The sequence below is a fragment of the Passer montanus genome, unplaced genomic scaffold (genome assembly GCF_014805655.1).
Source record: "Passer montanus isolate IOZ18808 unplaced genomic scaffold, ASM1480565v1 scaffold106, whole genome shotgun sequence".
NCBI lineage: Eukaryota > Metazoa > Chordata > Aves > Passeriformes > Passeridae > Passer > Passer montanus.
The window spans coordinates 1,437,144-1,464,099 of record NW_024357170.1 but is presented as its reverse complement, the minus strand read 5'-3'; the positions used below and the strand labels follow the sequence as shown (position 1 = coordinate 1,464,099).

The 26,956-nt window shown below is 43.4% G+C and overlaps 1 protein-coding gene across 3 annotated transcripts in view; it reads left to right on the top strand.

Annotated features, from left to right (window-relative positions):
- The window catches only part of LOC120507682 (elongation of very long chain fatty acids protein 4-like), a 32,322-nt gene extending 9,559 nt beyond the window's left edge, over nt 1-22,763 (top strand). The window contains exons 2-10 of one of the 3 annotated variants that reach the window (XM_039720628.1): nt 10,337-12,367; nt 12,856-12,924; nt 13,527-13,592; nt 15,065-15,252; nt 16,418-16,498; nt 17,208-17,267; nt 18,402-18,516; nt 19,455-19,582; nt 20,873-22,763. In XM_039720628.1, the coding sequence (XP_039576562.1) occupies nt 13,535-13,592; nt 15,065-15,252; nt 16,418-16,498; nt 17,208-17,267; nt 18,402-18,516; nt 19,455-19,582; nt 20,873-21,043 (801 nt within the window). In that variant the 5' untranslated portion in view covers nt 10,337-12,367; nt 12,856-12,924; nt 13,527-13,534 and the 3' untranslated portion in view covers nt 21,044-22,763. Of the gene's footprint in view, nt 1-10,336; nt 12,368-12,855; nt 12,925-13,526; nt 13,593-15,064; nt 15,278-16,417; nt 17,268-18,401; nt 18,517-19,454; nt 19,583-20,872 lie in introns of those variants that run through there. The other 2 variants (XM_039720637.1, XM_039720646.1) reach the window with 2 other exon arrangements.
- Nucleotides 22,764-26,956: the final 4,193 nt, after the last annotated feature.

Sequence of the window (26,956 nt, the reverse complement as noted above, 5' to 3'; positions counted from 1 at the left end):
TACAGCAGGGGAGAGGCAGCATAATTCTGCTTTACTGCCTTCCCCTGTTTGAAGGCTCAGCTCCGAGAATTTGTTTATCAGCTCTTCCACATGCCACATTTCAGCACGAAAATTCAGCGTATTACAATGCCAGCGAGAATGACGTTTAATTTTAGCAGACACCTCCTTGCTGTGTGTGGGAAGATGGACTTTGCTGGGCGCTGAAGCGCACAATAAGGCTGTTATCAAACATTCCCATGCTGGTGGGAATTAGAAGCAGCTCAGTTTTAAAAATCAGCAAAGCTGTGCCCAGTTTAAACCAGTCCGCTTTCCAAGTCTTCACCAGGGACACTTTGCATTTGCTGTTCCAAAAGACAAGGGAAGACTGAGGGTCATATTTTCTCTGGAGCCACATCAGTTTATATCTGCTGAGCCCGTGACTTGGAATGCTTATTCCACCAAGTGTGTCAGATTTGCTGCCCTGTTCTGCAGTAACTCGTGCAGTGCCTGAAGCAATGCATAAAACCAGGGCTGGATACACCAGTGACCAAGTAAAAAAAGGCTCAGTTTCTGGGAAAAGAAGGACTTTTTGGATCACCTCTACAGGGAGGGAGAGGAAGGGGAAGGAAGGGAAGAACAGCGCATGAAGGAGCTGTGCTGCAAGCGGGTGCAGAGGAGGATGAGTCACCTCCAGGCTCCAGCTTGGGTGGCAAGGGAAGCGCTTCCACCTCCAAAATGCCTCCTCCCCTCGCTTCTTCACTGCCTTACTGCGCTCAGGCTCTGCAGTGACCCCGGATGTGGGCTCAGGAAAGGACAGAGGCAGTGCATGGGAAGGTCAGGGCAGGAAAGCACAGCACCTCCTGTGGGGATGTCACAGCCCTGTGCCATCAGTGGCTGGCAGAGGACTGGCCACCGGGTTCTGGGTAAGTCTGACTGCCTCATGTTTTATGTAGTCACTTAGCACTCAGTACTGGGGGAGGCAGCACCAGCAAATCAAAGCATCTCCAGGTCTTTACACTCAACTTCGCTTGCCTGATGTCCCACACAGAGAAATTACCTCACAGAGCCCTCAGCCAAGAGCTTCTCAGCTGCATACTGCCAGTACTGCCATCGATACCCAGCACTGGGGGCAGCAAAAGGGATATTTCCCCTTATTTGAACAATGACACTCAGGCATAAAGTCTCAGTTAATTGTCTGGGCTCTGCTGGGTGCTTTATTTTGTCAGTACAAAACCAAAGCACTGCTAACTGGTGATTCATGGCAGAGCTGACAGGCACAGTGACTCACCTCCCAATAACACTGGTTTGTCTCCAGAGTCTGTAGCGTTGCTGAAGACATCCAACTTTCAGGTGGGTAAACTTAGGTGAGATGAATCTTATCCCAGGAAGCAATTTCTGCTGCCATCTCTTGCCTTCCTCTGCAAACATCTCCAGTGAGAGTTGTGTGGTGACTTGTGAAGAGATGTTCTCTTCAGGATGAAGCAGCAGCTCTGAAATGAATATTGTGAAATGTCAGTGCCTCTGCCCTTGGACCAATGGCCAGCTTGTAAGAGAGTAATTATTAGAGCTGGACTGGGGGATGTCAGGAGTAGAAAACTACCAGTCTGAATGCTCAGCTTGTTTTTACCCACAGAAATTCACTTACAGACAGATCTCAGGGGTTACTCTGAAATCCACAGAAAAGTTGTCTCTGTATGAGCAGAAAATTTGCCTATCAGAGCAAAGCAGAGTGATCAGGTGGCCAAATCAACATGAAAACTAACCAAACCAAAACAACCCCCCCAACACAATATAAACAGCACTATTGTTTTGGAAATACTCATCTTTTATGACTACTTTTGAATGAAAAAGAATTTATCTGATAGCATTAATCCTTCATGCATAGGTCAGGTGCTTTTTCCAGATCACCAACACCAGTGAAGATGTCAGATATGCTATACTATCAAAACAAATGCACAAACACACTAGATGTGAATTTTTATTCCTAAATTTCTATTTATTCCTAACTTGAAACCAGCTGGCTGAGTGTCTGTTCAGTAAATCCCAACCTAAGCAATATTACACAGGAGATGTTTTAAAGAGAGCTGAATAAAATTGCTCATATTCATAAATATAAAATGTTTTGCTTATTAAGTGTTTTCCCTTATTAAACTGCTGAAAAGTTGCTTATTTGAACTTATTCTGCCATTGGCAGAAAGTTGTCTTCAGAAGCTGAAATTGAATACTAGAAACTTATTTACAATCATGGTGCAGATTTGTACTTATTGTACTCTTATTGTACTCTTGTGCCACTGATATAATGTGGAGTTTTCTAAACGTGCAGCACATTACAGGCCTCTAGTGGTGGAAAAAAAAACCAAAACCCTAGCTTAGGATCCATCCTAACTGTAACAGTTCCTGATGATACTCAATTCCACTCTTAATAAATTACATAATGCTTTCTGTTTATAGATTTGGCCTTGTAGTTTGCTCACCTGAGGGAAATGGAAATTCAGCAGAGGTCAGAGATGTCAGTGACAATTCTCTGTTAATCTGAAAGACGAGAAATCAAACAAAAAACAATGAGAAAGTAAACCAGGTTTAAAAAAAAGAGAGAAAAGCGTATGTTGCATAGACCTAGTCTTGCTCAACTAATTAATTAATTGCAGTAGTCAAAAGAGGTAGGATGCTGCAAGTCTGGCAGGTTACAATCATGCCACCACACCTGCCTAGGCTCCAGCCTTACCACCCTTTTTCTGCAGGTCTGTGTGGGCACAGGACTCTGCCAGTCCATCTCAAAGCCTGGTTGCTATCACCTCCCTGTCAGATTCAGGTGACAGCTGTCCCGGAGCATCCTCCTTTCAGCCCTTGCAAAAGGAGCATATCCTCCTGCCAGGGCTGATCTCCCAGCATTTAACGTTTAATTTACTCAGCACAATTTTTTTATTTTGCACAAAGTACAAGGCAGTGACTAAGTAAATCCCACGGGGTTGTTTAGTGATTTGGTTTTGGTTTTCTGTTGTTTTTTTGTTGTTGTTTTGGTTTGGTTTGGTTTTTTAATTACAATTTTTCACTAAGATTACTAATAATATTCTCAAACTCTTCATTTCTGAGATAAATATGATGCAAACTTACACTACTCAAAACTCTCAGCATTTTACTACATTTTTAAGGGAGTTAACACTGTGGAGAGGAGTACTATATGTAAAAACCAAAAAGGTGAGAAGTGTCAGAAGTGATTGAAGGTTTTTTCCCCCTTGGGTGTTCTTTATTGGAAAATGGGGTTTGGTGACTGGTCACTGCATTTTGATGGAGGAGCAGGCAAATTTGAAAGGCTTCAGAAGAAGCCAATTGAAATGCTGTATATCTGGGGACTAGACAGCTGCGGAGGAAAAGTTTAAGGTCATAAAAATCTCTGTATGAACAAAGACCATGGAAGAAGTGATGGCAGAAGAGGGTGAAATTCCTTTGAGGATGGCATTTAAATCAGAACATCATATTTGGCAGTGAATGCATTCCTTTAAGATGCATCATCTTGGGCTTAAGCATCTTTAGGGCCTCTCTTTGGAAAAGACCTGATCTAGTGGAAGGTGTCTCTGCCAATGGCAGGAGTGTTGGAATGGGATGATCTTTAGGCTGCCTTCCAACCCAGGCTATTCTATGATTGACACTTGACAGTCCTGTCCAGGGGATGTGTGAGTTGGACCATTTTGGTACAAATAGTGCCAACATTTCTCAAGCATTCCCTCTCATGACCCACAGTGAAAAAAAAATCTTTAATTTAGCACAATAGTCCAGCTGCAGGGAACCCTGAGTGACATCTCACAGCAGTTCTGCAGCTCCTCAGGAGAGGCCCTGATCTCTGCTCTGTGTGACCAGGGACAGGACCCAGGGAATGGCTGGAGATGTGTCAAGGGAGTATTAGGTTGGATATCAGGGAAAGGTTCTTCCCCCACAGGGTCATGGGGCACTAAACAGGCTCCCCAGGGAATGGTCAGGGCTCCAAGGCTCCCAGAGCTCTAGGAGCATTTGAACAATGCTCTCAGGCACAGGGTGGGATTGTTGGGGTGTTTGTACAGGGCCAGGAGTTGGACCCAATGATCCTGGAATCCAAGAGAGTCTATGATTCTATTGCTAAATCAACTTTTAGAACAGATTTCTTGCAGCTATTAAATGTTCCCAAGTATAGAAGAAGAGACTGTGATGCCTGAGACATGACTAAAGACTCATGGCTACATGCAAAAAAACCCCAAAATCAGGTAATAAAATAACTGGCATATGTCCCTAGTCCACAGCTGAGCCCTGGCATCTATAGCTGATTTCCAGGTAGCTCAGAGAGAATGAATACTTGCTTGGGATCTACACGATATTCTGATAATATTCTCTGTGGTCTTAAAGAAGCCCATGAGCCATGTAGACATTCTTTTGCAAAAGGAGGCCCCTTTTTCTTCTGCCTGCTTTCTTTATATCATTAGTTTAGCCCTTGCTAGCTACAGTGTCATTATATTATATTCTAATTGTCTAAATCTCCTCCTGACAGAAAGTCATTAAAAGGTTTCCTTCATCTGGTGTAAAACAGATGAAGACAAATTGTACACCCTCCATTTTTTTAACAGATAAGACATGAGTGTGTGACCTGCATACTCAGAACCAGGCATTCTTTCCAAGGTCAGTGCCTGCTCTGTACTCCATCATGTCTCCTGTGGCAGATATCAGTGTTTTCCTCTTAGAGGGGTGGTTTGTTGCCTTCAAGCTAGGAGAATCCTCTACCACTGTGTTTTTCCCACACTGGTGTGTAGAAGATTGTGTCTCAAAGCACTGTAGGGCAAGAAGGACTAACCCACAAACCAAAGCAGCATGTACAATCCCAAATGGATCAGTTCCAAACTTCTCAGAGTGCTCAAAATGAAAAGGAAGGATGAAGTCTACCGATGTACCTTGAGCTAGCCCACATCATCCCTCAGAATTTGGCCTGTTGCCTGGAATTATGACAAGACCAGTGCCTGTAGGCCAGGTTAACTTTCCCTACAACTTCATGCAGTTGCAGGGGAATGGAAAGAAGGAGGAGAGGAAATTCCTGAGTGTTACTCTGGCTCATTTGTTCCCACCTTTACCAGGACTGTACTTGCCAGCAGCAGCGATGATATTTACAGTTCTTGTCATGAACAGATTGCCTTTCTGTAAGGTTCCCTAAGAATAAAACAGTAATTAAACCTCATAATGCCTTGGGAATTTGCAAAGGAGTCATGTCACTTTTATGGTGCAGCTCTGCAGCTGTTTGACTGTGTATGGCCCTTCTATTATTTACTGATTAACCACAGCCCAAGGAATCTGAACTGGAGCAGTACCAACCACATTCTTTTTCTGCAATAAATGGAGGGGGAATGACAGTTTTTCTCCAGTTAATCACCCAAGCTGTTTTCAGAGAATCACAAAATTGTTTGGGTTGAAAGGGACCTTAGAGATCATCCAGTTCCAACCCCCTACCTTGGGCAGGGACACATTCCACTAGCCCAGGTTGCTCAGAGCCCCATCTGAGCCTTGAACATTGTTCATCAATTTGAGCGCAATATATAAAATCCAGCCAAAGTCCTGCCCAGTAGAGATATTGCCATTTTTTTTCTGTGTGGAGAAGTTTGTTGCCTCAGTAAGGATTTCATGTCACTGTCTTTTGTCATGAGTTACTTTAACTCAAGGTGAAATTTTATATTTTCCACAAAGATAGAGGTTCAGGATGGACCATGACAAAACTGAATCTTTTTAGGTATTGTAAATATAAGGCAATTTCAGAAGGTGTCTGCTGCTCTCCACACAGTAATTGCTTTAGAGGACAGAGATCAGAACACTCTGTGCTGCCTATTGGCTCCAAAATCCACCATTGGAAGTTGGAAAGTCGAACTGCTCATTTTCTGTCTCCTATAAATATCTGCTCTATTTGGCTTCCAGATCACTGGGAGCAGATCATTAGAGGAGGAAAGAGGATTTTGCATCCTTGGTTTTTATTGCTGCCATAAATTGATAGTCACTGCACTATCAGTGCACTATCAGGGAATCAGACTCTGCAGAGCCTGCAATCTGCATGTTAGACACGATCCAGTGCTTTGCAGTCATGGGCAGGAGAAAGGCAGGAGAAAGGCAGACATAATGGCAATAAAAGGTGACCTGGAAAGAGTTGGGGATACATGGTCTGGTTGACCACCAGCGAATAGGAGGCATAATTCGGGGGAAAGGTTTGATGATAAAAAGGAGCCACACTAATTTCTGCAGGGAGGTTTCTCCAGGTGTAGGGCAGGAACAGAAGGGGATGAAAGCACAGTACCATCCCAGAGAGATCCAGGTAAGTTGATTTTGGTGGACACATCTTTGCAGGGGGAGGATGATATGGGTATCTGCCAGGCAAACAAAAAAAAGGAAGAGTTGTCCTAGACTTCCAGAATCCCCATGAGGCTAACAGATGTTGATGTGGTAAATCAGAACATCTGATATTAAAAACAGAATAAACATTATTTTCTTTCAGCAGCAGCATTACAATTACAAGATCATCTTCTTTCCTACAGTGTGAACCTCAGACATTTGCAGGTGGCCTGCACAACATTTGTGCACCATTTAATGTCTCTCTTCAGCTTCTGAAGCAGCATCTGTTATGACTGGCATGTTTGATCAGCTGAGTGCACATAGTGGAGGAATATCAGAAATTAGAGGGGAAAAAAGAAAAAAAAGGAAAAATAAGCCCTTCTCCAATGGCAGTAGATGTTCAGTGGCAAGTTCTATTATGTGCTTTCCCTGCAAGAGGAACAGCTGGTCAGAATTAATTTCTCAACTCAGTGCTGTTGGTGGGTTTGTGTGGGAGTGAAATGGAAGAGGAAAGTTCTCAGAAGCACTGAAACATTCAAGTATTACCAAGAGACAGGTACTTGGAGATTCTGTATTCCCTTGATTAGATGGGAAAACAAGAGACAGCATTCATAGCACTGTACCCTCATTATGTGGATACTGTACTAACTATAGCAGGAATTCAATCTGTGCTCTACCTGTGGCTCCAGCATATTGGAAATGCCATGAGATCTGGGTTTGGAGATCCACAGGCTGCTTCTATTGGACAATCAAGTTTGTTCTGTGTTCTTTGTAGAGCTCTAGGACTAGAACAATATTCCCGGCATCCCTTGGATGTCTAAATGAAGGCTCATCACCTTCTCTTTCTTTTGACTTCTCACTCCTTTTATGCCAACATCTTGGCATAAAAACCTTGTTGCTACCATGATACCTAAGGTTTCATTTTTTGTTTGGTTGGCTTTTTGTTTTTATTTTTGGAAGAGGTTTCTATTAGCCAATTGATCAGTACATAATTTTAAGCTCATTTCTGGGAGGTTTTTGGATGATGCTTGGGATCAGCATTAAGTCCCTTCTCCTTGACAGTCACAGTGCAATTTTGAAATAACACTGATTCAAGACATGCTGAAAAGACAGCAGATTTTGAGATGAAAGCTGAAAGTTTTTGAGTTCTCTAGGCCTAGTAGCTACTAGAGAAGGCATATTTGGAGACAGGGATGTTTCAGGCTCCCACGACCAAGACTAATGCTTGGTCATAAAAGCACATCATGAGAGAAGGTTCTTATCTCAAAGAACTGATAAGTAAGTAGGCAAGGCTGGAAAAAGGTGGGTCTAGAAGCAAAGAGGACTCAATTCAGATGCCTGTACATGGATAGGTGTCCAGTGCCAGTGGAGATGCCTTAAGATAGCTCTGATATCCACATGGATCTCACAGACACGACACAGAACTTGCAGGAATCCTTTGCCTACCAGAACGTGGGAGCTCAGGTGCGATACCTTGGGGCACCCTGAATGTCAGCACATTTCTCTGTGTGGACAGCTGGATCAGCCTTTAAAAACTCCCTTAAACCTTGCAGAAGTTCATTAGGTGTAGACACCTACATTTAGGGCATTTATTAGATGGCTCACACTTGAAATTAATGGCCCAAGGTCACACATCAGCCCCAGAGCCAGAAGTACCCTAGTTTGCACCCAGATGGGTGGAACATGGCAGATTTGGCTCTCCACTCACTGCAGGTCACCTTCACCACACTTTTGTTGGAGAGACAAGATTTCCTTCTCCTTCATAGCTCTGGGAACTGAGGCATGGAGAGGCTGAAATTACTTTTCTGAGACCCCCACGGGTTAACTAAACTGAAAAATCTATGCAGGTAAAATTAAAATACTGGGGTTTGAGACTGTAATTTACACGAGAGTTGATGCAATCTCCCAATCCTATGCACAGAGACAGTCTGCTCAGTACCTCTGCCAAAAATCCCTTCCTGTAATCTCTTCTAAACCTTTCAAGGTCTGTGCAGTTGATTGCATGGTGCATAAGTGAGGCAATCAAGAAACAGGATCCCTGTGCCAGAAGCATCTTCAGCTGCTTCACTGGGCCTCTTAAGGGGCTCTTTCTGCTGTGAGTTTGGATTTTTTCATGCACAAGAGCATTGTGGACTGGACCCAGATGTACTGGAAAGTTTGGTGAGGTCTTCAAGAGTGTTTTAGTGGTGGCCGATTGTCACCTGAAACCACTGGATTTCCCCAGAAACATATGTAAGCTGGTAATTGCATATTAGCAAAACTAACTCAGCCATTCAATTATTATTCTGTGGGAAATTCTACTGCTGTGAAAATATATATTATTGTGTTCCTCATTGCTGAGAGAGTACTCATAAAACCAGCTGTCATTTATTTCTGTTGCGAGCAATTGAGAGTTGAGGTGGTTGTTAAAAAGCATGAATTAGGGGAGATGACATGAACCTCCCTTGGCAATATATTCACAAACATACCATTTCAGGAGTTCAGAGCTTGCTCTGGAGCACATTTGCCAAGGACCAAGGTAGTGCTTCATTTGTTGAAAGAGTTAACAATACGATGCTTGAACTTCTCCTGACTTGTAAATGCGTTATCCCATAAGCAGCTTGTTTAGCAAGAGTGCAGATGTAGATATGAGCTGAGTAAGAGATCTGTGAGTTTGTCACCTTCCTTCCTGTTCTGTGGCATCCTCAGCTCTGATATTTACCTCTCAATAAACCCAGTTCCATACATAAGTTACCAGTATTTTTTATTATCTGCATATAAAACACTACATCTGAATATCTGCATGCATCAAACACTTGAGCAGTTTGATCCACTTGAATTGCATAGGAAGTTAATTTGATGCCATTCAGGAGTTCCAAGGGCCAAGTATGTGCAAGTTTTGAGAAGGTATCTGGCCATATAAAATCTTTAAGTGTGTGCCGGTAGCTAAGGTTGTGGTGCCTTAAGTGGTTAGATATTCTTTGACCCAGCTTGAAATTCCTGCTGCTTTTATTTGGTGTTTTGTTGATTTGAGCAGATTGGTGATATCACTTGAAGGTGTGTTCTGCTGCAGAAGGGATCAGAGAATCACAGAATGGTTTTGGGATGGAAGGGACCTTAAAGATCCTCTTCTTCTACCTGGAGAAGAGAAGGCTTTGGCTCATCCTTTTTGTCCCTGAAGGGAGCCTACAGGGAAGATGGAGAGAGACTCTAGACAGGGGCCCAGAGTGACAGGACAAGGGACAATGGCTTCACAGTGTCAGAGAGCAGGTTTAGATTGGATATTGGAAAGAAATGCTTCCCTGTGAGGATAGTGAGAGCCTGGCACAGGTTGGCCAGAGCAGCTGTGGCTGTCCCATCCCTGGAAGTGCCCAAGGCCAGGCTGGATGAGGCTCTGAGCAAGTTGGGCTAGTGGAAAGTGTCCATGCCCATAGCAGGGGGTGGAACTGGTTGATCTTTAAGTCTCTTCCAACCCAAACCATTCTGTGGTTCTGTAATGTGCCAAGTCTCTGCTGTGGGGTTCACAGCAGCACCATGACGTAGCCCGTGTATCCAGATGAGAGTGGCCCCCTGCTTCTTGCCTTTCTCAAGCATTAGAACAGTTCTCCTTTGGTAATTTGTGCTTTTAGTACAGCTGTGGTTGGAAGCAACAGCAATCACAGGACCAAAGGGCAAACGCTGCACAGTCTAGAAGCCCTCAGGATTGTTTTACTGCTGGTACTTGCTATTGATAATGATTTTGTGGCAATCACCTCTAAACTATGCTGGAGATAGCCAGGGTTTTCACTGGTTAATATATTTTTTAATCTCTGATGGAGTTGTCTGAGCCATCACACATTCTACATAACTGAGTTCCTTATTACTGTGCCTGTCACTTATGTCCCTGCAATCCCCTTTTTTCTTGCCAAGTCACTGAATGAAAAACCCAATTCATTCTGGCACTAAGAGCTCCCCCTAATACTATTTCAGTGAAGCAGCAATGTCAGGGGTTATTTTTCTACTGAGTTCTTGCTGAAAGTGAAAGCCCTGAAGCTTTTGTGTGCAGTCCCTGCAGAGCTGCCCTCACAGCTGTGCTGACATTCATCAAAGGACATCCATTCCTGCAGTGTAAAAGTACGATGTTGCTGAGGACATCTCTCCATCTACCAGCCATGCCAGTGAACATCTGCAACAGTACCACTGGAAATACTTCAGGAAGAGGGAAGGTTTTAAAAAAATAAAATAAGTTTCATGGTATAAAGCAAAAAATCCAGTTTATGTGAACAATGAAATAGTTTCCCCAAAATTAAATTTGTGAAAATTCACTTCTGGTGATTATTTTTTCACTAGGGTAAAAAACATTTTATGGAAAAGTTATGTGTTTGTCATTCTGAGTCTTATACATCAATATAAATAACTCAACAAACATTATTTAAACTACCAGATGGATATAATAAAATATAGTCCCATCTACATGTGATAGATAGAAAGGACTGGTCTGATTTATCACTTCCATTGGTTCACACAGATAAATCACGGAACCCTTTTTAGGACTGGGGCACCAAAAATATAGAAATGAAACATACTGGTTCATGAGCAATTAGAAAACTTCAAAGAAAGTTCTTTATAGAAAGCTCTGCAAGAAAAAAAAAAAAAAAACCAACAAAAAACCCAAACAAAACAAAACAAAAAAAATGTGTAAAGTTCACTATGATTGTGAAGTTTATTATAATTGTATAGTCCACAATAATTGTCTCTCTGACCCTGGGTCAGCAAAAACCCAGTATGCTACCAAAGGTCAGTCAAACCCTCTTCCAGACTGGATTGCCCTTCTAACCCCCTCACCCCCCAAATTCAAAACCTTCATCCTAAATCACCTTTCCCAAAAATATCTGTTTAAATTTTTCCATGGTTTCCATAAATCATAGAAATGCAGTAGCTGTCCAGCAGCATCAGCACATGATGTCTTTCAATGAAAAACTTCCAGCACATGATCTGCCTAATTCCTAAAGCTGCTTTGAAAACCTAATCTTTGGTGCTTTGCCCTTCAGAAAGGTTTGTCATGGATCTGGTGACAGACACAATGCAGTGGTATGAGAAATGGTGCTACCCTCTAGTTTATTTGGAGTTTGCTAATAATCTGTGCCCACTGGGAAAAGTGGATGTATCCACACCCCAGGTGGCCCCAGGTGACCAAGCTGAACCCTATCACTTGACTTTGGGCTGTTTCTTGGAGGGTGGGGGTCCAGGGTCCTGGTTCTGTACTGGTCCTGCCACATGGGACTGAATCACTGCAGCTCTCTGCATTTTCCCTTGATGCAGTTGCTGGAGATCACTTGGTATCTCTGTCACACCCCTCCAAATATTCTCCTGTCATTAAAAACAGTGACTCCCCCAGGGACACAGGCTGGATATGAGGCGATGACTCCAGCTAAGTTTTCCCTGCCATGAGTGAGTGAGTGAGTGAGTGTGAGTGAGTGCTCCCACTGGTCTCTGCCCCGTCATTTGGTGGTCTGGGCCTATTTTGAGCACAGAAAAGGCTTGCTGTCAGCCCCTTGTGCTGGTCTGAAGGAGTGCCCCAAACAGACTGCTTTCCAGCCATGATCCCCTGTCTTATACTGTCTGCAAAGCTGTCATGGCATCCTGAAGAAACCTGCAGAAGAAATACTGGCCCGATTCCCACTTGGCCGGGCCGGGCTCTCTGAGTGTGGCACTCAAGGTCAGTGGTTCACTCCTGTGGAATCCCAGGAATCTTCTGTATTCCTTTCCAGTCCCCTAATCTGATAAACTGTGTGGGGAGAGGCAAGGGAGGGGGGGAGGAGTATGTGATGTAACCGCTTATTCTGGCAAAGTGACAACCCCACGGTGCCTGCAACTTGCGGTGGGGTTTTGGTGGCTGCCGCTGGGAGACTGAAAAAGAAGGCCTGGAGATCCACCACAGCTGTGGGAGACCTTGCAGGGGATGCACTCACCTCCCTTGTGGAGAGGAAGGCTGAGCGCAGCCTGCATTTCCTTGTCTTGCTGGCTCCACCTGCACCGCGACCGGCTGGGGACAATCCTGGAGAAAGGGATGCTCGGAGACGGCTGCGCTGCTGCGGTGAGTCTGTTCCTCCTTCCTGCCTTTTCCCGATGGTTTTGGGGGGAAGGAAGGGAAATGGAGTGAGCTGGAGCACGTGTGGATTTTTGGGGGACTTGTAACTGTGTGGAATCCCTGCGGGATTGACTCTGATCCCGCTGATAATCGCCGACTAATCTGGGTGCTGGCAGAGTCCATCCGGATTACAAGGGCATGTGGCTCCGGGTCAGGATGGGTATGACACCTCCCAGGGTCTCCGGCTTTGTGTCAGAGGAACACCCCAAAAATGAGGTTGACTGCAAGGATTAACTGCAAAAGAGAAATTTGGGGGTGTCTGTCACCGATGTTGGGCATGGGTGTCACAGCCTGTGAGGAGGGGGGTCAAAGGAGAAAATGTGCTTTTCTCAATGCCAGCAGGAGAGGAAGCTGGTCCTGTGTATTTGCTAATGGAGAGAACTGGATCAGGTAGTTCAAGCTGTTGAAACTAACTGCAGAAAAGTGTTTTCTAGGAGAACTTTCAAGTGCCTTTGAAAACATCTCCCTGCTAAAGGAAAGAAGGGAAGAGGAGGATCATCATAGTATGTATGAATATTCTATTTGATATACTATATTACAGAATCTATACAAGATAAAACAAAATTAATATCTAAACTGGGGCCTCAGAAAACCAAACAACCAGCTCTGTAAACACCTCTAGAGCTGCAGCAGTGCCAAGTGAATCACTAGCTGCCTTCCAGAACTGGAATATCTAATACTACCTGCCAAAAGATGCAGTTATAACACTTGGTGTGTGTCCTCACATGAATGTTGTGCCTACACTGCTTTAGGAAAAATTGCCACGTGACTGATTTTTCAGTGATACCAGCAGTTCCCTCCTGGATCTGGCAGAACACATGCAGCTGCTCAGAGCATTTTTTAGAAGTGAAAACTCCATGAAATATCGAAATCTGGAAATTAAATAATAGGTTATTTAAATTTATACATAAATAAAATCTGGAAGTTAAGTAGCTAATAGTTATGGTGGGAGGGGGTTCTCTTTCTTCCTTTTCTAAAGGGGACTTTAATCCTAGTCTAAAAGTTAAATTTTTAGAAAACAATTATCCTTTCATTAGCTGTAGTTCTGAGCCTTTGTCTAAAGAGCCTCCTCATTCCTGACTCAGTCAAGTTAATTTCTTTCCAGAACTTGGGATGGCTTCAACTTGGCAGAAAGCTCAGGAATTCTACAACTGGATTCTTGAAAGTGGAGGTAGGTAGAGATGCTGTCTAAAATGGGAATTTCTGCATAAACAGCATTATCATGAAAACCAGACCCAGAAGGAATGCAATCCTTACGCTAGTCCACATTTTATTCACTAAGCAGATTTTCACTTTTCCTTCTCCATGATCACAAACTTCCCTGAAGTTGGACCACATCTCATTTACCCTTCAGTTGGATCACAGTAAGGAATGAAAGGACAGGGAATTTCCCAGTAGGCTCTGACAAGATGAGAAGCAATAAATGTTTGGGATTGCCTGTTGAGTCTGGAGTACTAAAGGAAGTGATTTTTTTAAATGCATATTCATGGGTCATGGAAAAGTTTAGTTGGCCAAAAAGTTAATACTTTGGGGTTTAAACTCTTTGTGATGTCAGGAAAACCTGTCATCAAAAGAAATATTGGCAGTAACCACTCCTCAGTGCTTGAAATTTGACAGCTTGTAATGAGGAGGCATCAGATTTTCAGTAGTTAAAGGCTCAGTTTGGTCCCAAAGGCCTCTGATGTATCTCTGGATGTAAAGAAAAGCCACAAAATGCCATGAAGGTAGAACAGAAGGCTTGCAGGAGGAGGACGTGAGGCATAATGCTCAGACTTTACATAATGCTCAGTAAAGGTTTCAGGACTTGAATTTCACAAGAGAGTGTAAATTGGGATTCAGGACTTGTGATGAACTGCTAAATCTAGAAATGGACTACCAAAGAGCTCCTGACACAGCCCATAATGGCCATCATAAAAAACTGGAAGGTTTAGAAGGGAGGGGTGTTAACAGAGTTGTCCAGACTGGTATGGCATTTATAAAAAAATGAAGGAGTTCAACAGAGCAGTGATCACACAGGAAAGGAAAGCATGAATAGAAGCTGGGATGTTTTTGCTGATATAACATATCCCAGGTGATAGCAGGATTAGGAGGAAGTGGCATGACAGAAAATCTCTTGAGTTTTCCTTTGCTGTAGAACCAATGAGCTGTTTCAGCAGGGATAAGTGTATTGGCATTTCCCAGCGAATTCATGCTTAAGAGAGCCCACTGTATGAGCAGATATAAAAATGAAGGAGTGGAGAATTTCAGATATCCTGAGGATTGTAAGGAAGTGATTGAAACACTTTTATAATTTAGCTGTAATGATTTACACTCCTGAGGAGCCACTGTTGCTTTGGCTGCTCCTGAGCCTCCCCACACAGTCTGGGATCGCTCCTTTCACCCAGGGAGGGCTCCAGCTCATCCCAGGAAAGATCTGCCTTCCAGTACTGCAATCCATACCCAAAAATTGGGCTAAACCCTTTATACTAAAGCCTTTTGGCAGAGTCAGAGAAGAAGGACTGAGGGGCAGCTTTGCAAAGACACAAAGACACCAATTTTCTTTCTGCAGCGAGTGCACCAAAGGGAAGTAATGAACTACAATTAAATATATCCACACTGCGATGTGTGGAGGTGCCAGCTGTGGCTGTGTGTTTTGCTTCTCAGATCCAAGGACAGACCCGTGGCCACTGGTCTACTCCCCACTTCCAGTGACCCTGGTCTTCATCTCCTACCTCTTCATGGTGGCACTGGGACCGTCCTGCATGCGGCAGCAGTGGCGGCTGGAGCTGAGGGCTCCACTACTCATCTACAACCTGGCCATGGTGGCATTATCCAGCTACATGTTCTACGAGGTGAGGAGGCAGGATTGGCTCCTAGGTAAGCACCTGACAAGGGTTTGAATTCCAGAGCCTCCAGATTCCAGGGTTTGAACAGCTTTTGCTGATGGATTCTGCTGAAGGGAGTAGGAGCTGGCTTGGACATGTCCATGTTTTACCACAAGAGGAGCAGCATTGTCCTGCTCTGCTTGATTTCCTCCCATTTCTCAATCCTCTTTCCATTCACTAAATTAACATAGGATTTCATTCATCCTGAATGAATGAATTGCAAGTTGAGAATTCCCTATTTGGCAAGGAGTGTGGAGGATGTAGAACTGCCTAATTTCACCTCGAGTCTGGCTGATGATGGATCGTCTCTGAAGATGAGAACCACTGAACTAGTGGAAGGTGTCGCTGCCCAAGGCAGGAGGTTGGGACTGGGTGATCTTTGAGGTCCTTTCCAACCCCTTAACATTCTATGATTTTCCAAAGTTGGCAGTTTTCTCCTGGAGTGCCAAACACTCTCTGTCTTCCTGCTGCTGAGAGTATTAAGAACCTTTTTTCCTGTTTGTTCTTAATGCATAAGCCTTTCCACAAGCCTGTTCCCCCTAGTTTATGTAGGCCACTGAAAACTCTTTGAGGGAACGTGGCCAAATAGGTTTCAAAAACATTTTCATGCCTACAAATATGCCCTTTTAATTTGTATCACAAGTGTCACATTAACACAAATTGCTTTTGGGTTTTTTTTTAACAAATGCTGCTCCATCTGAGGACAGATGTGCAAATTGCTTTTCTGTGCTTGATTGTTCAGTTGTACTGGTTACTTGGTCCAGTTTTTGGCTTTACAATGAACAGGCAAATACAGAACAAAACAGAACAGCTTGGGATTTTTGCAAAGGAGAACAGAGTCTCTCAGAAAGACTCAGAAGCCAAGAATTCAGTATTCCTGCTGAAGTAGTTTTGAGCCCTCCAGTGATTACACAAAGATTTACAAGCCTTCCCAGTCCAAATTTGTTTTTTTTTGAGATTTCAACCAGGATGTGAAGTACTTTGTTTTAGGTTTTTACTATTTGTCCATGGATTTTCTGACAGCAACTATAAGACTGAGACACTACTACCTTAGCATTAATATGCCCATCTTTTTTGGAACACATGGCATTGAACAAAATATTGATTTCTATTTGTTTTTTATCTGTTTCAGTTTCTGGTCACTTCAGTCTTGGCCAACTACAGCTACCTGTGCCAGCCAGTGGATTACAGCCGGAGTGAGCTAGGAATGAGGGTACAGTTCTGGAGAAAGCTTGCTTTAGGCCCTGCCCTCCTGTGGCTGACAGATTCTTTTGCAAATAGCAATTTGCATGGCTAGGAAGGGTTTGACTCCAGTTTGTTGTAAATCTGTAAATCTATTCCACTAAATTTTCTCCTTCAACAGTTGTTGCACTTTGTTTTAGCTCTCTAAAATTAATCATCTCAGTCAACCCAGCCATCTAAGTTTTTTCTTTGACCACTTCAGAGAGGGTGATCTTACCAGGTGAAGTATCAATTTTGTATATTGATTATTGAAATAAGTGTGATTCTTCACATGAATTATAAGGATTCTGGGTAATCTCTTCCAACAAGAAAACTGATTTTTATGTCCTCTGCCTTGTGTGGCAGAAATCTCACGCAACCCTTCTTTTAGCAGAGGGGTTTAGCTAAAACTATTCCTTGGTCATCACAAGGGTTTAGGTCCCACCAGTGTCAGCTTTCCAAAAAAGCTGCATGAGTTTTTTCTCTTTGAATTTGGAATTACGATGCCTTGCTTGGAAGAGATGCAGGCATCATATTATCTTTTCGGGTTTTCAGAGTCTTGCCATGTGACCAAAAAAAAAAAAAAGGAAACCCTTAATTTTCCCCCCTTGCTGCAGACCCCGGGTGGGCAGGGATACAGCGTGGTTGAAAATGTGTTGATTTTGGGTAAAGCTCTAACCGCCGTGCCTTGTGCTGCCCAGCAGATGGCAAGAGTGTGTTGGTGGTTCTTCTTCTCCAAAGTCATCGAGCTGCTGGATACGGTAAGGAGGGCTCAGCTCCTCAGCGGGACCGGGGCTGGATACAGATACTTCTTTGGCAGAAAGGGGAAGCATGCCAGAGCTGATGTCCTGGGTTGATCCTGTATTGATTCGCTGCTTGTCTCCATCCCTTGGCTGCACACATTCCCTCCCCAGCACCCTTCCTGAGGCTGGGCACAATGCTAGGGGAGAGGCTTTATCCCCCTGGCTGCTGCCAGGTGGGTCCCCAAAATTTTAACTGCTGGTGCTACACAGGTTCTGCTATTGCCTGGCTGGCTGACTAACAGTGGGGCAGAAAAGGAGCTGGACAAGTCCTGGCATCTCTGCTGCCATGGATTTTCCCAGAGCTCTGCACTAAAGGTTTGTGTCCTGGGGGAATTGAAAGTCCACCTCTTTACAGCTTGTCTTCAGGTATCCTTCTGCACTGTAAATGAATGAAGTGACTGGACAAGGCCTCTGCTTGGCCAGCAGAAGACAGCTGTGTCCTAGCCTGAAATTTCACAGCTCTCTGGGGTGTAAGTTGACAACCCAATGAAATGTGAATAAACATTCAATAGGTTCCTAGGCCTATTGCCAGGGTTTTGGTCAAGCCCCTCTCTGTTTGCATCAGCAACAAAAGCAGGTTTTTGCCAGTCCTGAGTGCCTGAAAAGCAGATTCACTTTTTGTCGTGTGTGTGTATCAATGTGCATGGTGAAATGTAGTGACGTGACACGCATTCATCTGGCAAAACCATTCTCTTTACTAATACAAATTCCAGAAGGGTTTGGCCATTCAAGAGAATGTATTTTCTGTGGGTTATTGTCTGGTAGCAGTAAATATAGAACCTATGTCCTGAACAGGAGCAGTTCCAAGCAGCTGTGAATTGTATGGAAGCTCAGTCATCGTCTCAGAAGATGCGTACTCTTTGGACCTTGGGCCTTGAATCCAGACATAAAAATATTTGGGGCTTTATGGAAGAAATTCTGTCTTCTAGCTCCCCCTATAAGTTCCATTGCATTTCACCAGTTTTTGTCAACAGCAGAGGAAATGGGTCTAGGAGATTCAGACTCATCATTAGGTATTTTTATAACTTATTACTGTGAAATTTTTGTCTAAACACGTTGACTCAAGATTTTCCTTTTCCTGGCTTCTTTCAGGTTTTCTTAATTCTGCGCAAGAAACAAGAGCAGGTGACTTTTCTGCACGTGTACCATCATAGCTCTATGCTCTTCAACTGGTGGTCAGGGGTCAAATACGTGCCTGGAGGACAAGGTATGCTTGTAAGAAATGCTCCGCAAGAAAACCTTGTGTTTCTCATGGCTTTTTGGGGCCGTGGAGGCTAGCATTAACAGTGCAGATGGGCTGACTGGCAGATAGGAAGCTCACCTACTTCCAAAGGTGAGAAAAACGTGCATTTCAGATGATCCCATCTGCTCAGCTCTTGGGGCTATTTAGGCTGCCATGTTCACTGCCTCGCCCAGAATAAGAGTGTGGCATCAGAGTGGCTCCAAACAGAAAAAAATAACATCCCACAGAAGGTGTATGTATATCTCCTCCCAGAGCAGTGCTCCCTCACTCCCCACTCAGCCCAGGTTCTGGCTCTGTTTCCTGCTCTGGCTGTGCCCATTTCTGGGCTGTATCCAAAACGCTGCCCCTTTTTGCTCAACTGGAAGAGAAGTATCTGGGTACTAAGCCACTCTAGGTAGGCCCTATACAAGATGCTGGGGCATCCTTCTTTTGGGAAATAATTTTGGCTACACGGCCTTGACACTAGAATGGTGTGAAATGCTTAGGTCAGACGATCAAAGTCTCTCCTCTGTCTTTGAAGCCCTTAACTGTCTCTGAACACTTGATATGGGATGGGTATATCATGGATGCCCTAACCCTGGCAGTGTTCAAGGCCAGGTGAGATGGAGCTTTGGGGCAGCACTAGTGGGAGATGTGCCCTGGGGGTTGTAGCTGACAACCTTTAAGGTCCCTTCCGACCCAACCCATCCAATGATTCTGGATGCTGAAGGAAGGGAGAAGCTGACGTGCTTCCACAGTGTCCTGGTTTTGCATGGGAGGTATGAGATCCCAGGTGGAATGTTCATGCACAGAGGTGGGTGTGGTGTATTTTGGAAGCATCATCAGAGTGGCTGTGAGCCCTTCACAGGGTTAGCCTGGAATGGGTCATGTGCCTTGTTCACCCTCATTTCTTCACTCCTCAGCCTTCTTTGTCGGGATGCTGAACTCCTTTGTCCACATCTTCATGTATGGCTACTATGCCCTGGCCAGCCTGGGGCCGCGGATGCACCGGCACCTGTGGTGGAAGCGTTACCTGACCATCCTGCAGCTGGTAATTAGCTCCAGGTGTTCACCCCTACCCTCCCACAGCTCAGGTGTGATGGCCCCTGCTGTCTGTCACCTCACTGGCTCCATCTGATTGCTGCCCATGGAGGGCAGCACATCCCCAGGTGCCTTCATGTGCCACTCTGAGAGGTGAAGCCATGGGTGACCTGCTCCAAATGCTGCTTTCACAAGACTATCAGAGGCCTTCAGTGACCATCTCAAACTGATTATCCACAGCTTTGTAATGGGGAGGGAAGAGAAAAATTAACAATTGGATTCCTCCTTTTTATGTTGTATATGGAGCACTGAAAACAGAGCTTGATGTGGAGAGGTGGGGGAATTGATTCAGGGAAGCTTTGGATTCTTAGTAGGGCAGCAGATGGGGGAGTCTTGATTCAGTTCCTTCAGAAAGGAAGGGGGTCTCTAACTGCAGGCAAACAGGCAAGTTAAAGAGAAATATGTGAATCTTACTCTTTCTGTAGAAAATCCCTTTGGGTTTTCTTCCCTTCATCTCTGATGAAGTTACAAATCTGGAAAACCTTGTGTTTTTTCAAAGATACAGCATAAATGCAATGGTCCAGAGAGGGACAATGATTATAGGAGAGATTTTTCCACTCAAAGAGACGCTTTGCAAACCAAAAGTATGCAATTACAAGAGGAAGAGGATATGTGTAAAACAGTGGTGCAATGAAGGCTGCTCCAGAATTCTCACTTAGCCTGCATGGCAAAGCAGAAAAAGACAACATTGCATGAAATAAAAAAGTATTTGTAATGCAAACTATAGCACAGGAAAAAAATATTTAATAGTTCTTTGTTAGGTAGAACTCATTGCTTCAGGGTGTTGAGACAGGTGACTTAGTAAAATAAAAAAAAAAATTAATGTTGAATGTTTAAATTAATAAAGGTAGTATCTGTAGTTCCTCTCTGCAAGTTAAAATACAAATCAAAATAATTATGGGTATAATAACCTTATTACCACTGGAGAAGAGGAATCTCCCACCTTGAGTTTCCATATTCCAGCATCTCAGTTACTGCACTATGGCAGAGAAATGGGTCAAGGGCAGGAGAGGCTGGGTTGGTTAAACCTCCAGGTTTTATGGACATCTTTCCTGGTGGGAAAACACTGCTAAACTTGACAGGAAGGTTCCCAGGAATGTCAGGAGAGGCAATCAAGTGATCCTGTGTGTTGAGGACACTGCTAGGAAGATGTGATAGCTGTGATGGTCTCAATGGCCAGCTGAGGTGTATCTCATGTAGGCTCCTTAATCTGGCTGCTTCTTTTTTCCACCTCTTTCAGTGCCAGTTTGTGGCTATTGCTGCTCATTCTTCCTACAACCTCTTCACGGACTGCCCCTTCCCTGATGGCTTCAACACTGCAGTCTTCCTCTACATCCTCAGCCTCCTGGCTCTCTTCCTACGCTTCTACTACCAGACCTACATCAGGGGAAAGCAGGAGAAGCTGACTTGAAGGAAATCAGAGGACAGAGAGCACAGCCTGATGAACATGAGCGTTCTCTGCTGCTTGTGACATGGCTTCAGGAAGAAAATGTATCTGGGAAGTGTGTGTGAGGCTCATGTTTTGCCTTCAAATATCCCAGGTCAGGGAGAAGAAAGGAATGATGTAAACTCAGGGATTAAGGAACTGAGGAGCACATTTTATTAAGCTGAGGCCAAGCTAAGCCAAGTAGCCACCACCATTGCAGGCTTTGGGGACATTTGCAAGATAAGGTCTTTTTCCCTTCCATCTTTAACTCAGTGTCCAAGGTCTAGCAGCCAGCTACAACTCCCTGCCTCATTTCTGAGGCTGTAGAGGGTTTCTTTGCATCTACAGAACTATCTCAGCTTGGTGTTGTAGGTCAGGCAGGGTCATGTGCCTCCAGCCTGGAAATCAATGTCCAGGTAGCAGCAGAGGTCAGGAATCCACAGGGACTGCAGGATGTAGACTGCATTCCACCCTGTTCTGCTAAGGAAGCTCCTACTAGGCCTGGGGTGGTCCTGATGGTTTAACTTCTTATCAGAATAAGCAGCAAGGAAATTGGACATTAGATTATCTGGCTGGACAGGTGTCTTCACTGTCCTGAAGCTAAAGAAGGCATTATTAGCACTTTCATCCTCATACGAAACCAGTGCACTAGGAGTCACCATCTCCCATTTTCTGGAATGTTTATTTCCCTCTGTTTGCTCTCATAACAATAGAGGATTTTAATGCATGAAGATATTTGGTATTTCTCCTTGTAGATGCGATATTTGAACTAGAAAGAATAGATTCATGTTCCTTACTCATAACTTTTTTCTCCAATTTGTTATTATTTTTAATATTGTTATTTTTAAGTTTTGCTTATTGTCAAATATAAAGAGTTTAACAACATCATAAGCAACCACCTCCACTACCTAACTGTATAAGAATTAATACAAAATGTATATAATCAATTCATTGGGTAGTGCAAAGCTGCATAGCTCCATTGATTTTAAAATCACCAACTGGGTTCTTTTTTTTTTTGCTCCTAAATCAATTACAACTAGAATTTGGCACTTATATTCATCTGCAGACTGTTAAATATTGTTAAAGTTTTGATGTAGTAGTACTTTGAAGATCCTAATTAAACTACAAAGTGGTAATATTGATTGAATACTGCTCAGTTGATTAAAACTGGTACTACAGAGTAGTGGTATTTTGTGAAAAACAAAGGTGTTGAAGGAGAGGGTTGGAATTAGTGACATGATGCGTTGCCATTGCCAAGCCAAATCCAGCTCAAATATAAGAAAGTCCAACTCCACTGGGAATGTCCAGAGGACTAGAGCTGGCCTGAACCTAGCAAATGGATGTACCCCAAAAGACCTGTGTGCCCTACAACAATCTGGAGTCAAGCGGCTGCAAAAAATAAATTCAACTTGTTCCTTGCTGCTCTGTGCTTGTACCCAAATCCTTTCCTTCAGCCCCTCCACACACATGTGGAAGATAAAACAATATTCTGCCATTCCTCACTCTCCTCCCCTTCACACACAGACACAAAGGACTTGTTCACACTGACACAAGGTCACATCATCAACCTCCTTCCTTTGATTTAAGCAGTCTCTCTTCTGGTTGTCACTGGTGAGTATGAGAATCACTGCATCTGTGCTAGTTGGTTTTCTTCCTGTCAACTATTTTTTCATGCTAATAAATTAATAAATAGTGACACTTTCAAGTACTGGAGTTCTTCTTCTGTCAGAATTTTAACTAGCAAATCCCTTTGGTGGGTCCTTCATTCCTCCCTTTGTTTGGAAAGACAGGAAAATAGGATCTGCTGTGTATCTAACATATTCATGTGGAGGGTTTCACCTGGGGGCTGAAGACTCAGTGCAAGTAAACTAGTCCACCTAATGATTCATTTATGACCCTCTCCTGCTTAAACATCAGTACCTGTAGCCCCTAGTTTCGTGGTAGAGCATTTCCTAATGCTAAATCATCTGTGCTCACAAATCAATCTAATGCTCTTTTTCCTATACATGAGTAGGTTTCCACCTCAGTTTCCCCTCACTTTAATGTTTTCAAAATGTAGTAACTAAGTTCACTCATAATTTTATACCAGAATAAACATCATGTATTTTGATTTTCCTTGATTTGTGACTGCTTAAAAATTGGAAATGAGTGCAAAATCTGAATGAGATTACTCCTTGCTTTTCCACTCTTAAAATACATTAATTTGTAAACGTGCCATTTACCTTTTTTTAAGGCAGCCTATGCAGCTTAATTTGTGTCCATGTATGACAAAGCAATGGATTCTGGAGTGTCACTGGTCACATAGGTGGTAACAAAACATGGAAGTACAAATCTGTCACCTGACAGCTTGAAGTGATTGATCACCTAAATCAGACGCCACTGTCACCGCTTGTTCTAGACATGAAACCTTTGATTCATTCCTGTCCCTCTTCCTCACAGCCTGAGTGAGTGGCCTGATCTTGAATGAGTAAGAGCTTTTTGTTGGTGTGACTTTGATGGCACAGGATGAAAATGAAGTATTTTCAGTTGACTGATAAGGAGGATTGAATTTGCACAGAAACACCATGCTTTCCATACAGGAACAGACATTGGCATGGAACACAGCTGTTAAAGAAGCATTGATGCAAGCAAAATTCACTTGTGAGAATATTTGCACTGGCAGTGAAGAAAAAACTGCATTGGTATAGCTGAGTGGCTCTGCAGGTTACTCCTTCAGATTGCCCTTTCTTGTCTTCATTCTCCAGTTTTAAAATTGGGTTGTCCAGTTGGAACTGTCCACCTGGGCAACTCTGTTGTGACAAAAAACCTGAGAGCACAGCTATGTGCTTCTGGAATTTAACAGAGAATAAAGGCATTGAATGGGAATTTGCCTCTAAAATCAAGTCCCTGGATTAAAGATTACACCACAGCAAAGAACTGGAAGTCAAAAGGGGATGGAAACTATAAATTGCAAGCTTGGATGGCTCATGCTATCTGATAGAGTCCAAAGCTTTGAGGGTGGGTTGAAAATACCCACAGCTGGATTTGTGAAAAACCTCTGGGCCAAATGTTATTTCTACACATGGGTGACAAAGGCTGCAGTTCCTCTGGAATGAGGCTGGCACAGCTGTGTGGAAAGCAGCACACTTAGCTCCACAGCCATGTTTGCTGGGAGCAGGAGTGTTATTCAGTCTTAACAGATGACTTTTGAGGGCATGGTGGTGTGTAAGTCTCCCCCTTACAAACTATGGGTAATTAGATGTTCATAGAGCAGTTTACATGAACAAGATGTAAAGCATAGTGCAAGTAGGCTGCTGAAATGAATAAGCTTGATATCTGGTAGTGCTCAGCATCTTTCCTGCTTTTCCAGTCAATGTAAATTATGGATGTTCAGATCAAATTACTTTTGAATTAACCAGACCATTTACTCAGTGCTTACTTTCTCTCTGAAGATAAATGAGAGGGATTCTCATTTTAATCAAAACAAAATACAGAAAAGAAAATCAATTACTATTTAATGTTTTTTCCATCCCTGTATGGTGGAAAGTTTCCAGTGGAACTTGGGCTTAAAATTGCAAAGCAATATAAAACGCAGGGACATGGTTGGGTTTTAGCTATTGGATTTTTTTTATATACTATCAGAAAACATGGCTGTGTTGTTTGTTTTTTTTTAAAAAGGCAAAAGGCTTGCTCTAAACAATTAAACAAGTAAAAGCAGAATACAGTAGATTGCTTCACCCAAAAAATAAAAATCTGTTGATACAGATGTAAACCACCTAGAAACCAAACATTTAGAAAGATCAGCCAGCCCTATATACAGAACAGTGTGAATATGCTGAATTCATTAATTAATAGCTTCATGGATTAGGGCTTGATAAATGGAGTGCTCCATCCAGATGTTTACTGTGATTTGTCAATGGCCTGGTACTTAACCCTCCTGGAAATAGGAGCCTTTTCCCTAGGATCTCTCCTGGGGACTGTGGCAGTGCGTCTCTCTGGTCTGAATCATCTCAGGACAGGATCAGGCTGCTGAGGAATTAACCAAGTGGCAGAGGCACGGATTTTCCTTTAACCCTTTCGGTTTCCTCTCACCTTCAGATGATTTCCTCACCATCTGCCACAACCTCGCCGTTATTTAGTCAACACATGGAAAAGGAAAAAAAGGAGTCACCCATGTCACCCCGGGGTCCCTGTATCCACAAAATGTGCCGAGGGAGGCACATGGAGTCCCATCAGCACTGAGGAGGAAAAAGGCTCTGGGCAACCTCAAGAGCTTGGTGTGCCCCTCTTCACTGCTCAGCATCGTCTTTTTATTTTTGTGATGCTACCACTCCCTGTCAGTGACAGGGATGGCCCAAGAGGTAGTATTTGTGAGAAGACTGATATCCTCAAGGTGTCCTTGGTCAGGGTACCGGAGAGTGTAGTGTGTGCATGAGTGACTTTGGGTGTGGGTAGGTGAATGCAGCCCCTGCAGACCATCCCCACGGCTCATTTCTCAGCATGTGGGACCTCTCCATGGGATGGGTCCTTCATCTCGCTGTGGGACACTGAAGGACAGCTCCCAGCAGCCACGCCTGCTATGGAATGGCACAGTGGGAGCTGCAGTGAATGCTAGGTTTTGTTGTGCATGTGCAGGACTGTAAAGGACTGATTTTCTGTGTTCAACTTCTGGATAAATCACAAGTATGTGGACAAATGAATTATTTTCAGGGACTGCCTGGTTAAAACATTAGTAGCACATCTCAGCACTATTCTTCCCTAGTCTGCATGTCGTCCTTTCTCTCCAGTACCTTGTCTTTCTGCTGCTCTTCAAGATCATGTCTTCACACTGAGCTGAAAAAATGAAGGCTATTAAATAAAAATTGTCCTTTAAAATTCCCTGCTTGGAGTGGATGTTCCTTCCCCTTTAACATCATCCTCCCACTTTCTCTTGTCCCTTTTTTCTGCTCTTCTTTTGTACCCACACATACAGACACTGTAATAGATTCTTGTACCTTTGAAAGCTGCAAAGAAAGAAGCAACAAGTTACTCAGATACTGTACAAGCAGCTGCATTCTTCTGATCTATCAATTGAAAATGTACATTTTCTTCATAAGGTTTTCTGCAAGGCTTTAATCCAAGTGAATTTTGGCAAGTTTTATTTTTCTTTGCACTTCAGCATAATCCCATCTGCCTTCAAATTCAGGATGTGAACACTGCAACTTGATACTTGGGAAAGCTAGAATCTTGAACTAGAACTTAAATTTGGCATGGTCCCTCCCAGGCATTCCCTGTTAATGATGAAGGAATGGCAGAATGGATACAAACATCTGAGAGGCAGCAAGTTACTGCTCTTCTGTGCACTTTATTCTGCTCTGAGTGGTGTCCACCGTCACAGATATCTGAGGATGTTTTCTCCTGACATAACAAATGGTTATTCCCAAGGCAATGTTTGGAGGAAGAATGCCTTTCTGACAGAGCTGGAAAACCAGAATAGTTTTCGAGTGTGCAAGCCCTGCTCTGGTTGTAATCCCCAATATGCACTGGTAGCAGATCCCTTACTGGGGTGCAGAGCTGTGTCTGTGGTGTGTCTGTATTTATCGTGGGTTTTGCTAGTCTCAGAGGGTGTTATCCTACATTTGCAGGTGTAATATGTTATCCCATTAAATAACTGTAAATCAAAGGGCCATTATTTTGAAAGAAGAACTTATCTTCTACATAATTTTGCTTCTTGAAATTACTGGTGTGAGTAAAGCTGTCCTTTATTCACTGGAACAGTGGCAAAACAGGTTGGCAATTCTGTGCTTAGTTCTTGGAGATAAAATCCAAGCCACCACTTACAGAAACCATTTAATACAATTATGGTTTTCTATTTTGGCAGTGCTTTTAATATCTTTGGGCAGATTTCATACACAGAGGTAATGTTTTAAATTAGGGGAA